The following is a 14,320-nucleotide window of genomic DNA, read 5'->3' on the forward strand; positions in this document are numbered from 1 at the left end:
TCCGCAGCTTGTCGGAGAACAGCTTGACAGATGAGCAAATGGCGGATTTCTTCTCCCACTCTGCGGTTCCCCAGTCTCAAGCTCTGCCGGCAAGCAGAGAGACAATATACGCCACCCGAGACCTTTCAGTGGGGAAAGCGGAAGGCTGGAGTTCAAAGGCAAGGGAACACTGCACGAGGAACGGCCTGCAGCTACCCGGAGCACCGGAATAACGTTCTGGAGGAGGCAAACGAGCATCCGATATAGGAGGAGTCTGGACAGGAGGGCTGACAGGCGATGCAGGGTCCGGACCATGACCTGACAGCGAGAGCCTTTGGAGAAGTTCTTGAATGGTGCTCATGTTCCTATCGTGACGAGCCGCCATCTCCTGCAAACCGCCTGAAATGGAGGTAAGTTGTTCATCGTGGCGCTGAAGAGCGCTGGCCTGTGCTCTCAGCTCATTACAGATGGAGTCAGTGTCGGCTGGGTTCATGGTGGCCAGATTGTTCTGTCACAGTCACTGGAGCCGACAAAGGAGAACCCAGAAGCACGACAAAGAGGCAGGCGAGTAGCAAGGTAAGATCAGTTTACTAGTCCAAGAAAACAGGCAGAGTCAAAACCAGGAGATCAGAATCAGGCAAACAAATCTGACAAGGAGCAGGCAGGTATTTGTAGTCCAAGAAAGGCAAAATGGGGTCAGAGCAGGAAGGCAGTATTAGGATATGCTGGAAAGCTTGGCAACGTAGAACACAAGACAATCTGGCAGGGAACAAATGAAAATGGACTGGTATATATACACTGAGGAACTAATGAGCAAATGGACTGCAGGTGAGGAGGAGATGGGCAGGGAAACCCAGGTGAGGGAAATGAGTAGATTGTATGGCAGGGAAGGAAGGCAGGATCTGAAATGACAGGAGAGTTAGTGAAGTGACATGGAACCAAAATAAAAACAAACTAAGAGTTAGTGGAGCTACGTTACAGGTGCAATTGGAGGTTCTTGGAGGTTCTTGTAAACAACAGGTTTACACAGTTTTAGTTTCTGCCTGTATGTGGGAATCAGGTGGACTATGACATGGTCAGAGTGGCCCAGTGCAGCCCGGGGGACGGCGTGATAAGCACCACTGATTGTGGTGTAACAGTGGTCCAGAGTGTTCCCCTCTCTGGTCGGGCAATTAACCAACTGTCTGTATTTGGGCAGTTCGTGGCTGAGGTTACCTTTGTTAAAGTCACCAAGGACAATAACTAAGGAGTCCAGGTTGGTCCGCTCCACACACAGTATCTGCTGTGGCCTGTGGTGGGATGTAAACACCGACCAGGATGAATGAAGTGAACTCACGGGGGGAGTAGAAGGGCCTGCAGTTTATGATGGAAGTCTCCAGGTCAGGAGAACAGTGCTGCAGGATCACTGTCACGTCTCTGCACCAGCCACTGTTTGCATAAAAACAGATTCCTCCACCTTTCGTTTTGCCGGACAGCTCTGTGTCGCGATCCGCTCTGAAGAGTTGGAAGCCGGCCAGCTCCAGCGCAGAGTCCGGAACCGATCCACACAGCCACTTCTCCGTGAAGCACAACCGGAAGATGAAGAAAAGTCTCTGTTCTTCTGCACCAGTAGCTGAAGTTCATCCAGTTTGTTGGGCAGTGAACGCACCTTGGAGAGAAAGATACCTGGGAGCGGTGTGCGGAGTCCGTGCCGGCGGAGACGCGCAAGCGCACCAGCACGTTTTCCTCTCCTCCGGCGTTTCACTGCGAGAGTAACGGTCAGTGCACCTCTGACCAAAATGTCCAATAATCCCACAGGTGAGTCGAGAAAGGTGGGAAAAAGATCCACTGGAGTTGTTTCTCTGGTGTTAATGAGCTCTTCTCTAGTGAAAGAGCTCCGGAAACCAAAGCAGAAACTGAATTTACAAAGAAAATAAGGCAAAAAAGTGCGCACCAACACACTGAGGCAGCCATCCGCGGCGCCATGGCAACTGGAACATAAGTGTTAAACTAGACCCAAGGTGTCAAGAAGGATCTGGTAGAATAATGGTTCTGACTAGAAGAGTGAGAAAGAGAAGGGCAAGACAACATGTTTTAAGGGGATCTGAAAAAAAGAGAAAAGAGAAAATAAGTTGGGAGAAGCCCCCCAAAGGAGTTGGATTTATGTTGACAGTGACAGTGAGACAGTGATGCATTATTTACAGTTTCCAACAAAGTTTGAGATTCAGAGAGCCCTTACTGCATGGAACCACATTCATTGTTTATGCTTGTTTCAAATCTATCCAAACGACAGGTGTTGGTGGACTATTACTGAGAAAAAAATGACCAACCATAAGTTCTCATGTGACATGGGAGATGCATTTTGCATCTCCCATTAGATGGATGTTGAGTTCTGTCAGTGTATTTGAAAAATCCATTCAGTCCTCTGACAGTACAAATTTTGTATGAGATGTTTAGATTCATGATTCATCAGTCATGTGCAACCTTTTTACAATCATTCCCTTATAAACAAATTCAACCTTTTGAATCCGTCTGCCTTTTCTTCGTGATGTACGCATTTTGACGGAAGCGTGCTGGAAGCTTTTGTAGTACCTCATTTGCTGCTTGATTGTAGCTGACTCCTCCCACCCTGGACACAAACTCTTTGTGACACTCCCCTCTGGCAGGAGGCTGCGGTCCTTCAGGACCAAAACCTCTCGCCACAAAAATAGCTTCTTCCCATCTGCTATTAGCCTCATCAACAAGGCTAGAGAGCCCCACTGTTGCTGATCAATTGCACCAATCACCAGAAAAAATTCCTTGTATGTGAAAACATACTTGGCAATAAAACTGATTCTGATTCTGATTCTGATTCTGATTCTGATCTAGCATGGCAGACTCTTTTTTCCCCTTTGTCTTAAAGCACGTCAGAGTCTTTCGGTAGAGTCAGAGTAATGTAATCTCCCCTTGTTTGATCAGAGCATGGTATCTTTGCAAAAGAACATTGTATTCTTAGATTTTTTTCTTATCCATTCAACCCCGATTTATTCTTTTTAGGCTGTTGTTTAATTTTCTTATGTCTTTGAGTTTTATATTGAGTGGCAAACAGAGAATGTTTCCCTTTTAAAGATTTAAAGCAATCAGGCACAGAGACTGAAGAAAGTAGCAATTGTTGAAAATATCCTCACGTTTCTGAGGCATGGCATGACACCAAGCTTGCAACAAAGGAGCATTCCTTTTTAAATGTGCTGACATGCTGGGTTATGATTCAGTTTTAGGGAGATAGACGACTAACCACTGATTGGGTTGTATTCCTGATCTTAGTCTGTACAGTTCTGGACAGGTAGGGGAGAGGTCCATGATTAAATAGGTGTGAGGATCATCTTCTTAAATTTCTATGAAAAATGCTTTGTTCCAGGGAAGGTTTGTTGAGCTAATACATTCACCTGTAATGTTTCTTGAGGGTTTTTAAACGGTACCAGGTAATTATTATTGGTCAAAGGCCTGAAAAATTAAATTGTCCAAAATAATCAAGTGATTTTAACCGAGGGGAGACTAAATTTAACCTTCAAAAGAATCAGGTAGTCTTTTCACAGATTTAATCTTTTTATTTGTCTTTTGCAGTTCAGATACAGAGGTTGAAATGAAGTGTAGATCCATACTACATTATCAGGCTGTACATCCATCACATGTTCACAGTTGTCCAAAACATTTCACAAAAGTTTTTCCATACTGACATGGTCCCACAATCTAACATGAAAAATGCACTTGCAGTCTAGGATCAAACTCTGTTTGGATGACAACATTTTTCTTCAAAATCCAAACAGCAGGGACTTTTGATGATGCAAGCAACCAGTAGCTGTGCTTTGCTGGAGTTCACCCAATCATTTTTCTCACTGTATATAATTTATTTTAACAACCTAGCTAAGGTATTACCGAGTATTAACTCGATGAGATGTCTCTGGAGCTCTTTTGGGGTAATGCCACAGGCAAAATGCTTCCAAAACAAACCAAGAAGATCACTGCTGAAAAGTCACACTACTGCCAAGATGGTGACAGCACATGCGACACACCTGAACTAGACCCAATGATCGCCAATGATCGCCAATGAATGATGGTTAATATCACTAGCATGATTAATAACAAACTGGACCGTATGCTGCACAGCATCAGTACTCAAGGAAATTAGTGAGTGGATTTGGGAGGCTGAGGGAAGGATACTAGCAGTGGAGAATGCCACAGCTGAGACAGAAAAGCAGGTTGTTGTTTTAACTAAGTTAGTTGATGGAGCACTTGCAGGATTATGCAAACCAAGGCCACTGAAAGAATCTAAGAATATGTGAGCAGGCAGGGGGCAGTGACGTAGTGAAGTTCATAGAGAAGTGGACTCCCTAGATTCTGGACAAGGAAACAAAGGCCGGCCGAATCAAACTGGAGCAGGCTCACCGTATACCTGGTCCTGCTACATCAAGGCTTCCCTGTGCCATGATTGTCAGATTCCACAACTTCTCTGACCATCAGAAAGTCATGGAGGCTTCCCGATGCATGAAAGAGATGCTCTTCAAGGGATGCAAAATATTTTTGGTCAGGACTTTGCAGCAGAGACGCTCAAACGGAGACAGGAATTGGTGGCTGTTAAGAGGGAATTACAAAACATCCCCAGAGTTCGCTGCGCCTTTCTATACCTGGCTTCTCTCAGGGTCAAGGTGAATGTCTCCACCAAAACATTACATACTCTGGGCGAAGTATCTGCTTACACTGAATCTCTAAAACTGCCCTAGAAGAACCCTAATATGGTGAATGTTATTGCTGCCAGATTCATCTCCTATGTGGGGGGCAATTCATACGTTGCCTTTAACATTAGGGCTCAGATGGTTCTCCCGATTGTTTTCAAAACGGGCATCACACTAGTTAATGGAGCCACCTCATAGTGGTTAAGTGGTTATTTAGGAACTTAAATGTTTATTCTAAAGTTCAACCTTTTGTTTTATTTTAACCAGAACAAAAAATCCATGAGAGTGCAGGCCTTTTAATTTTTATGTTCATTTATGATTATGATTATGATTATTATTACCTTTTCTTCAGTTATGAGTAGGATGGCTCTCTTTACAATAGTGAATCCAGGGCCTCCCTTATCTATAATCTCTTTATATGATTATTGGGAATCTTTATCTCTCTGGTGAAATAATATTGACATGGACTTGCACAAATATCTCATTGCATTGCCTGTATTAGATGGCTTGGATACCATAAAGATGCTTCCACTATTTGTAAGCTTAGTGGCCACTCTCACCTTGCACTGTTGTTTATGGTTAGTTAATAGTTTTCCAGAGCTCCGAATCAATAGTAATCAATTTGATACTGTATAATATTGAATTGCAACAATATCTTGTTGCCGTTCAGGCTGTTGCCCCTGAGGATAACACTAATTCATTTTAGACGTATTACTATTGAATAATCTGACAGCCCATATTTTATAACTACCTATGCCCAGCACTGTCATTGAGGAAGGGAAATTATTTGACTTTATATTTTCTTTAAAAAAAAAAAAAAAGTTGAAAAATTCTGCAGGCTGTGACTCGTTTGGTTTGGTCATAATACTTCTCTGTGCAAACTTTACCCAAAAGCTGTTGAAAGGTCACAATCCATCATTCTTTTTTGACAGATTGTCTTGCATTATACTTTCCCGTGTGAAACTGGTATCTGTCTCACAAATTATAAATTTTGTACATGTAATGCATTGTCACCCCTTCCTTATGTTTTCCCTTCCCCCCTCTCATGTGTGCAGTGCGCGGTGTAATACGGACAAACAGCTGCCAGTCAGACAGCAGTGGATTTCTAGAAGAGCCCTTCATCCTGTCTCTCCCTCAACAGCCATCACCAGGACATGATCTCATCAAGGTCTCCTCGCTTATTAATGCTTCCTCATTTCTCTCAACTTGAGGGCAATTCTGTAACTCTCTACCAGTTATTCTGAGTAGATAACAGAATGTGCTAAGGCTCAAAAATCTGATGTACCAAGCACTTTATTAGGAACACCATACTAATACTAGATAGAGCCCCCTCTGCTCCAAAACAGTCTCACTTCTTTGTGGCATGGATTTCATAAGCTGTTGGAAACCTTCCTTCAGGTCCATGACATGATCACATCACATTATTTCTGCAGATTTGTCAGCTGCACATTCATGCTGCCAATCTCCTGATCTACCAAATCCCAAAGGGGTTCTAATGGATCCAGGTCTGGAGACTGAACTGGACTCACTGTCATGTTGATGAAACCAGTTTGTGACATGGAGCATTATCCTGCAGGAAGTAGCCATTAGAAGTTGGTTAACTGTGGCCATGAAGGATGAACATGGTCAGCAACAACACTCAGACAGACTGAGATCATCAGACCAGGACTGATTGGTGTTAAGGCCCAAAGTGAGTCAAGAAAACATCTCCACACCATCACACCACCACCACCACCACCACCTGGACCGGTTGGTCCATGGATCAGACTCTGACCCTACCAGCTGCCTCAGCAGAAATCCAGATCCATCAGACCAGGTCTTCACCTGTCCAGTGTTGGTGAGCCTGTGTCCACTGCAGCCTCAGGTTTCTGGTCTTGGTGACAGGAAGTGGAACCTGATGTGGTCTCTGCTGTTGCAGTCAATCCACCTCCAGGTTGATGTGTTGTAAAGAGTGGTTATCTGAGTGACTAGAGCATTTCTGTCAGCTCCAACTAGTCTCTCTCATCCACACAGAACTTCTGCTCACTGATGCATCTGTTGTTAATCAGCAGCTCCAGAATCACTCAGACCAACAGTCAGGTCACACTCAGAGTCTCTGAGACTCTGATGTTTGATGTGAACTTTACCTGAAGCTCCTCACCTGGGTCCGCAGGAGTTTATACACTGCTGCCACACAATTGGCTGATTGGTGTACAGGTGTTCCTATAAAGTGCCTGGTTAATGTAGAATGTACTATATCTAGAAGAGTTCATGTGTCACCTGTTTGACTGTCTATTGTTTGCTTGATTGCAGGCTCTGTCTGGACTGTCGGGAGGGAGCACTGACAGTCAGGGCAGTGAGAGGCCAGGCTCTCCCTGTTTTTCTTTCCCGCAAAACTCCTCATCTCACCTCCTCTCTTCATCTCTGATCTCTTCTGGTGTTGACAAATGTCTCCCTTCCTCCCTCTGTCCTTCACCGGAGCCTTCATTATTTGGCCCTACCCCTTCATTGTGTCTCCCTAAAGATGACCCGCAAAGTTCAGAAATGGAGGCACCATCACTACAGGATCAGTCTCCACCTGCTGTATTGTCTGAATTGGTTTTTGAGCACCTTCCTCCTCGTTCTTCCTCACCAGAATTAGAGAATGTAACTGAATCCCAATGTCCAACTCTCCCTTCTCCTGCCATTGCCTCTCTCTCCCCTACTTCTTCCCCCATGCAAGCTGTCTCATTGGCTAGAGGATCAGAGGACACTGAAACTGAAGATAAGGATACTTTGTGCCCCCACCTCTCTACTCTTCCTCCTGACACTAAAGAGACAGCATGCTCTACCTTTTCATGTGTCCCTCCATGCCCTTCTCCCATTCTGAAATTGGATTGTTCATTTTCTGACTCGATTGCTGTGTCTTCTACACAGTTTGACTCTTCCCCTGGGAGTCCAGGGAACTCACAGTCAGATTGGACTGAGGTGGCTTTGCATCCCTCTGCCCCACCTGATTTTAATTGTCCATCCTCTTTTGTCTCTCCTCCATTAATTGAGTCCACCTCACAGACTCCAGAAAACAATCAAAAAGATTCTGTTGTCCCAGACTCAGGTGGAGTGGGCCTCTCTGAAACACCTACCAATACACAAAAGGAGCCGGATAAAACGCCCTCTTCTCTCTCCTTTCAGTTGGACAAGAATAATCCCTCAGCTCTAACCCCTTATGTTCAAGAGTCTTGTAAATTGGAGGAGGGCTGCCCCACACTACCCTGTCTTTCTCCAAGCCCTTCCATTCCAGTTTGTCAGTCACAATCACATGATCCAGGTGGTCTGGTGGATCCAGCTGCTGATAGAATTTCAGAGCGGTCCATCTCCCTGCAGGACCACTTATGTTCTCATGATGATAACACAGACCCTCCTCCAACCTCTCCTGTCCAAGATGTTAGTCATGTTAAGATGGATCACCTCTATCTGGACATAAAAGGTGATCTTAAGAGGAATAGAAAGGGAGAGGGAGAGAGACATAGTGAGACTGTACAGACTGGAGATACTGTTGTTTATGTCTCAGAAACAGAGAGTTCTGCCGCTCTGTCAGATGGTTTTAGAGTAGCCTCTCAGGAAGTATGTAACCAAGCAGAAAGAGAGCCACTGGTCCCTTCCTGTAGTCTGTATGATGAACTTTCAGCTGAAACCAATCAGGAAGAGTTAAGAGAAGTCTGTCAAATGGAAACCAATGGTACAGAAAGTGAATCAACCAGAAGTTATTTAGTTTCACATGAAGTTGCAGAGGTACATAGCAGACCTGAAGTGGAACCAAAGGATCTAATCAAAATCGAGAGCTTAGATCTGGTCTTTGAAACATCAGTGGATTGCTCAGAGGGTGAAAATGGAGATGTGGAAGCCTTTTTTCAACAGCTTGATACAGAAGGGCAAGTCTATTGGGCAGAACCCATCCAGGTTTCTACTCCAACCCATGTGTTCAAAGAGTCAGGCAGCTTTGAAGCCTCAGATGGATCTCCTGGGAATTCCCTGATGTCTACAGGCTCAGTAGCTCTAGATTCAATTTCCTCCACAGACAAAGCTATGTCTTTGTCACCCTCAGCAACAATGGGCACTGACCAGAACTCAGCCTCTGCCTTGCCCACAACCCAAGACCTTAAGCCATCAAGCCGCTCTGTCTCGGTTCAGATGTCTTCATCTCTGTCCTCTCACATTGTTCACAGGAAGGATGTTCCTTATAGGGCGGACTCAAAATGCACCAGACTCCCTGGTGTTCTCCCTTTGGACACCTCTACCCCCTTCCGTGCTGTCCAGACATGGACAGATATGCAGATTCAACGAAACACTCTTATGAAGAAGTTGTCACATGAAGCTCTTCATACTGTTCCAAATGAAGTGACCATATCCATGAGAGCCTCGGAGACATCACAAAGACCTACTCTGATCTACTCTTCATCGCCATCATTCCCTCTGTTGTCCAGTGACTGGCAGACAAATGAGCATCTCCCTGGGATTACTAAAAATTACCAGAATGTGTCAATCTCTATGGATACAGGATTGTGCCCTGATGAGGAGGAGGAGGTGGACAGGAATATACATGAAGATGAAGAGAAGCTTTGGGAAGGCAATCAACCAGCCACCATGGTGTGCTGCTGCTCCTGTGACCATCAGTGCACCTGCTGTGCTCAGAAGGGTTACAACAAACAACACACACTAGGAAACATGCCTGTGAGTGACTGTCTTTGAGACTTAGATATTAAAGTGTTCAGTCACACTTTCAGTCCCCCCCCCCCCCCCCCCCCATCTCTCTCTTTCTCCCTCTGTCTCCCTCCCTCCCTCCCTCTGTAAATAAATAACTAAAAAATATTCTCCTCATTTCAGTAAATCAGCTGAACTCTCAGGCAGTCTGTGTCTGTAACTGATGTGTTTGGTGATTCTGTCAGATGACATCATAGTTATAAAACCAGGATTTGACCAGAGGTGGTCCAGACTGATAGAGTTTCTAACCTGGTCTTACTTTTCTATGTATCTTTACTGCATTACTACTGTTTATTAATACATGATGATGAGAGGCAACAGCTGTCTCTGGCCCCTGTCTCCAGGCCCTCTATTTGGCCTCTGTCTCTGGCCTCTGTTTCCGGTCCCTCTCTCTGGCTTCTGTCTCTGGCCCCTGTCTCTGGCCCCTGTCTCTGGCCTCTGTCTCTGGTCCCTGTCTCTGGCCTCTGTCTCTGGCCCCTGTCTCTGGCCTCTGTGTCCGGTCCCTGTCTCTGGCCTCTGTCTCTGGCCCCTGTCTGTGGTCCCTGTTTCCAGCCCTCTGTGTCCGGTCCCTTACTCCGATCCGTCTCTGGCACACACAGACACACACACACACACACACAGACACACATACACACAGCTGGATGCTGGTCATGTGACAGACTCTGAGACATTGTATATGATGACTATTGCAGTTGTTCTTGTAAAAACATAATGTGATTTAGAAAACAAACTACAAATGAACAAAAAGCCTCATCATCATTATTATCATTATCATCATGTGACTAGTGCTCTTGAGTTTTGCGTTGACCAGTGTCAGAAACAGGACTGAGCTGTGACGTGTTGCAGTGAGTCACGATGTTTGCGCTTTGATAAAAACAGTATATTTGTGGTCACATTACCATAAACCTTGCGATGAAGCCCTTCAGAGCGAGGACCACATTTACATATGAATGTCTCACTTACCTGTGCAGCTCTCTCTCCTCGTTCTATCCTCTTCTCTCCATCCTTGTGTTTTCTCTTGTTAATTCAGTGTCATTCAGTAACATCCATAGATGACACTCAGGGTGGGGATGAGAGTTTATATTGAAATACAGAAAAACAAAGGCTTGTTTTATCTCTCTTGTACTGAAACGTTTCGTTGGTGCCTCAGCTGTGAAAAATATTACATATCAATGTTTTTGATTTAACATCAGATGTTAAACCCTCTGTCTGTGTAGAGAACAGAGGCTTCTCCTGGATGTGGACTTTACAGTGTGAGTGCTTTGACATTAACATGTGATCCACAGACACACAATTTAACAAGACACACATAAGCAGGTTATAATAAGAAAAAAAAAAGGAAGGTAAACATAAACTGGAATAAGAGAATAAAACTTAGTTACAGTGATGGTTCTGTATAGTCACAGTGCTTTCAAATATAGTTTTTCATTTATAAGTTAACTCCATATAGTATAGTAAACCATTCTCTACAGTTAAAACAGCTCCAGTTGTCCATAGGTACACAAGGAGTCTGTCTGTCTGTCTGTCTGTCTGCCTGACTGACTGACAGTTCCTTTATTTACCTGAACTCCAGCAGGTAACAGGTGTTTATCTGAGACAGACTTTTATTAGAGGCGGGCCTTTATTAATTCCCTCTGGTTATATTTTAATATGAAGCCTCTTGATCCGCTCCTGTCACAGTTACTGCATTACATGTTAACACAAACTCAGCATTTCCTGTAAGTTTTTCAAATTAAAAGCCTTTTAGTGTTTCAGTGGACAGAAACCCATTATTTCCTAACAGGACTTTTATTGTTGTGCTGTTACATGTTATTCAGATCTGCTAGTTTCTTTAGCAGTTAGTAAGGACTTCTCTCTCCCTCCCTCTCTCTCTCTCCCTCCCTCTCTCTCCCTTTCTCTCTCTATCTCCTGTCTTTCGCCCTGCCTCTCTCTCTTTCTCTCTCTCTCTGTCTCGCTCCCTTCCTCTCTCTCTCTCTCTCTCTGTCTCTCTCTCCACCCCCCCACCCCCCCACCCCCCTCCAGTAGTGTATTTGCTGTAATGCGGGCGGGGCTCAGTGTGTTGAAGCTCCTCCTCTTCCTGCAGCTTAAGAGCAGCCGGAAACCTCAGTAAACTGTCTGTAACAACAGATGTAGCCCTGAGTTCCTGGTCAGCATCCATACACCTAGGTCCAGACCTAGACCAGGTTTATACCCAGTATTGTTTGTATGTCTGGACTCACATTGTGTAAATGTAAATAGATCTGAAAATGTCATTATTCTTGAGTTTTCCTGCTCTCCACAGTCTGGGTGTTAACGGGTCACTCTTGTTCTTCACAGTACTCTCTGGGTGACTTGGAGGAGATGATGCTGTGTCTTCAGAAGTTTCGCTCTGTGCTCAGCAACATGGAGGAGCAGCTCTCTGAAGACCAGGCTTCAATTTACATTGCTCTCTCTGAGCAGGACAGGTACACGTTGTGGTTTATGGAGCTGTGTTTGGACCCTAGTGTCTGACACCTGTAGTTTATAATGTAGGCTGTAGTTTACAATCACTGGGCTTCAGTTGATTCTGTCACAGACAGACAGAGGAGGAGGATACTACACTCTGTCCTCAGAGACAAGATGGACACAGGTGAAGTACCTGGTATCAGGTCATGTAAATTGACTGCACTGTAGCACTCTGGTCATTACGAGCCACATTCACCCATCCACACACACATTCATACACTGCTTTTTCTACATATACAGCACTTCTTCCACCACACACACTCACACCCTGATGGCACATTGGGGGCAGTTTGGGGTTCAGTATCTTGCCCAGTGACACTTCGACTCTTCAATTCCCGGATGACCCACTGAACCACAGCGGCCCCATATACTCTGTGTTTAAAAGTAAAAAATAATATATATACTGTCATCAGTTTACCCTGCACCTATTAAAATACATAGTCATGTTTTACAAATCAACTATTTTCTTTTTGTTGTAGATGGTTATCAGATATTTGTTAAAGGTAATATTATGTTAATAAAGTCTTTATTAACAGTCGTTTTCTGTATATTTCTGTAGAGCTGTCACGGTTTGATCCTTGATAATTGTTCATCATTAGCCAATAACCAAATCTGCTCCTACCAGTGCACAACATCATCATATATTAAATGTTTTGAAGTGAAAGTGGTGAGGAGCCAAAAACTTTAGCTGAACCTGGTAACGTGTGTTTGCAGGGAGAGAGTTCGGGACATAGAAGAGCTGAGGGAAGCTGTGAAACAGGAAGCTGGAGAGCTGGAGATGCAGCTGAATGAACTGGCCCACTACTACGACGACAGCCTGAAAATGGTAACAGTCAATTACACTAACACACTCATACCTGTCTGCTGGGAGAGGAGCACCTATAGAAAATATGACTGACATAAACACTTAGGATAAAATGCCGATCTCAAATGGATTTTCTGCTGATTCACTGGGCACAAACACAGAAATGAAAGCACGGAAACTGATGCCGCTGAGAATGAGTGTGTTTCTTTGTTTAAGCCCAGTTCATTGGAATAAAGATGCCATGTTAAAAGAGGTTAGTTATGTGGACGTACTCGAAGTGGATGAAACATACTAACATCAACTTAGCAGTGTGGCTAACTAACAACAGTGTGGCTAACTAACAATAGTGTAGCTAACTATCAGCAGCGTGACTAACTAACAACAGTGTGGCTAACCGACAATAGTGTGGCTAACTATCAGCAGTCTGTGTCTCTGAGAAGACCACTGGTTACTCATTTGCTCTCCTTACAGTGTTAGCTGCTATGCTAACTCATGGCTGCTGTTGCTTGTAAAAAATCAGTTGGCAGAATTTGTGTCATAACCACTGGCATTTAATTCAACTTGTTTGCTCTCGATTAATGCCCCTTCTATGTTTATGGAACAAGAGAAGATACAAGTTACATCCACCACATTAAGTGGGCTGGGGCCCAACACTACACAACAAATATTTTACAGTATGTGAATGCATGTAAAACTGAAGAGATAAATGTGTCTGCAGTGTCTGCAATCCAACACACTGACACGGTAGCCCAACTGGACCGTGCAGGCGTGCCAGTCACTCCGCTTTTTCTTGTTTGCTTTCAATGCACACAACAGTATTCAATTCAAATCAAATCAATTCAATTGTATTTGTATAGCGCCAAATCATAATATACATTATCTCAAGGCTCTTTACAGGGTAAGGTCAAGACCTTACTTTGTTACAGAGAAAAAACCCAACAGTTCCCACGAAGAGCAAGCGCTTGGCGACAGGGGGGAGGAAAAACTCCCTTTTAACAGGAAGAAACCTCCAACAGAACCGGGCTCAGGGTGGGGGGGTCTGCCTCGACCGGTTGGGTTTAGGAGGAGAAAACACTATGACACTGGATGGATGATGGATGGATGGATGATTAATGGATGAATGATGGATAAATGAATGGATAGATGATGGATGGATGGGTGGGTTGAGTGGACCAGGCAAATGTCAAAGCACACACTCTAAACCACTGACAGCTGAAATGTGAAGATACACTAATGTCTTCATGCTTGACCGTGGAAATGAAGGAATCACACCAAACTGGTTCCAGGGCTGGTGCTAGTGCTGGTGCTAGAGCTGGTTCGTGGTTGGTTCAACTGCGAACCGGTTTGCTTTTCCACAGGCGGGTGCCAGCCAGAGAGCCACGTCATCGCGTCAATGTATACGTATATGTCACGTCATTTCCTCAATAGAACAAGCGCCAAATTCAATCACCACAACAAAGATGGAGGACTACGTTGCGGTCATACCTGTCAAGTATCCCGTTTTGGCCGGGAAAGTCCCGTATTTTACCCTTCTTTCCCGCCGTCCTCCCGAACTAGTATTTTCCCGTAAATATCCCGTATTTTAACCTGCGTTATTAAAAAATAATAATACCGGGCCCGGGCAGAGTAAAAAAAAAAAAAA

At 44.4% G+C, this 14,320-nt stretch overlaps 1 protein-coding gene across 1 annotated transcript in view; it reads left to right on the forward strand.

The window, feature by feature from the left end:
- The window catches only part of itprid1 (ITPR interacting domain containing 1), a 36,939-nt gene that overhangs the window by 20,176 nt on the left and 2,443 nt on the right, over positions 1–14,320 (forward strand). Inside the window, exons 9-12 of the mRNA XM_071485778.1 lie at positions 5,726–5,838; positions 6,963–9,359; positions 11,706–11,833; positions 12,588–12,699. Of these exons, the coding sequence (XP_071341879.1) occupies positions 5,726–5,838; positions 6,963–9,359; positions 11,706–11,833; positions 12,588–12,699 (2,750 nt within the window). The remainder of the gene's footprint in view (positions 1–5,725; positions 5,839–6,962; positions 9,360–11,705; positions 11,834–12,587; positions 12,700–14,320) is intronic.

Source organism: Trachinotus anak, unplaced genomic scaffold (assembly GCF_046630095.1).
Source record: "Trachinotus anak isolate AG129_WGS33_773 ecotype Australia unplaced genomic scaffold, CSIRO_AGI_Tana_v1 ptg000009l, whole genome shotgun sequence".
In the NCBI taxonomy this organism is placed as follows: Eukaryota; Metazoa; Chordata; class Actinopteri; order Carangiformes; family Carangidae; genus Trachinotus; species Trachinotus anak.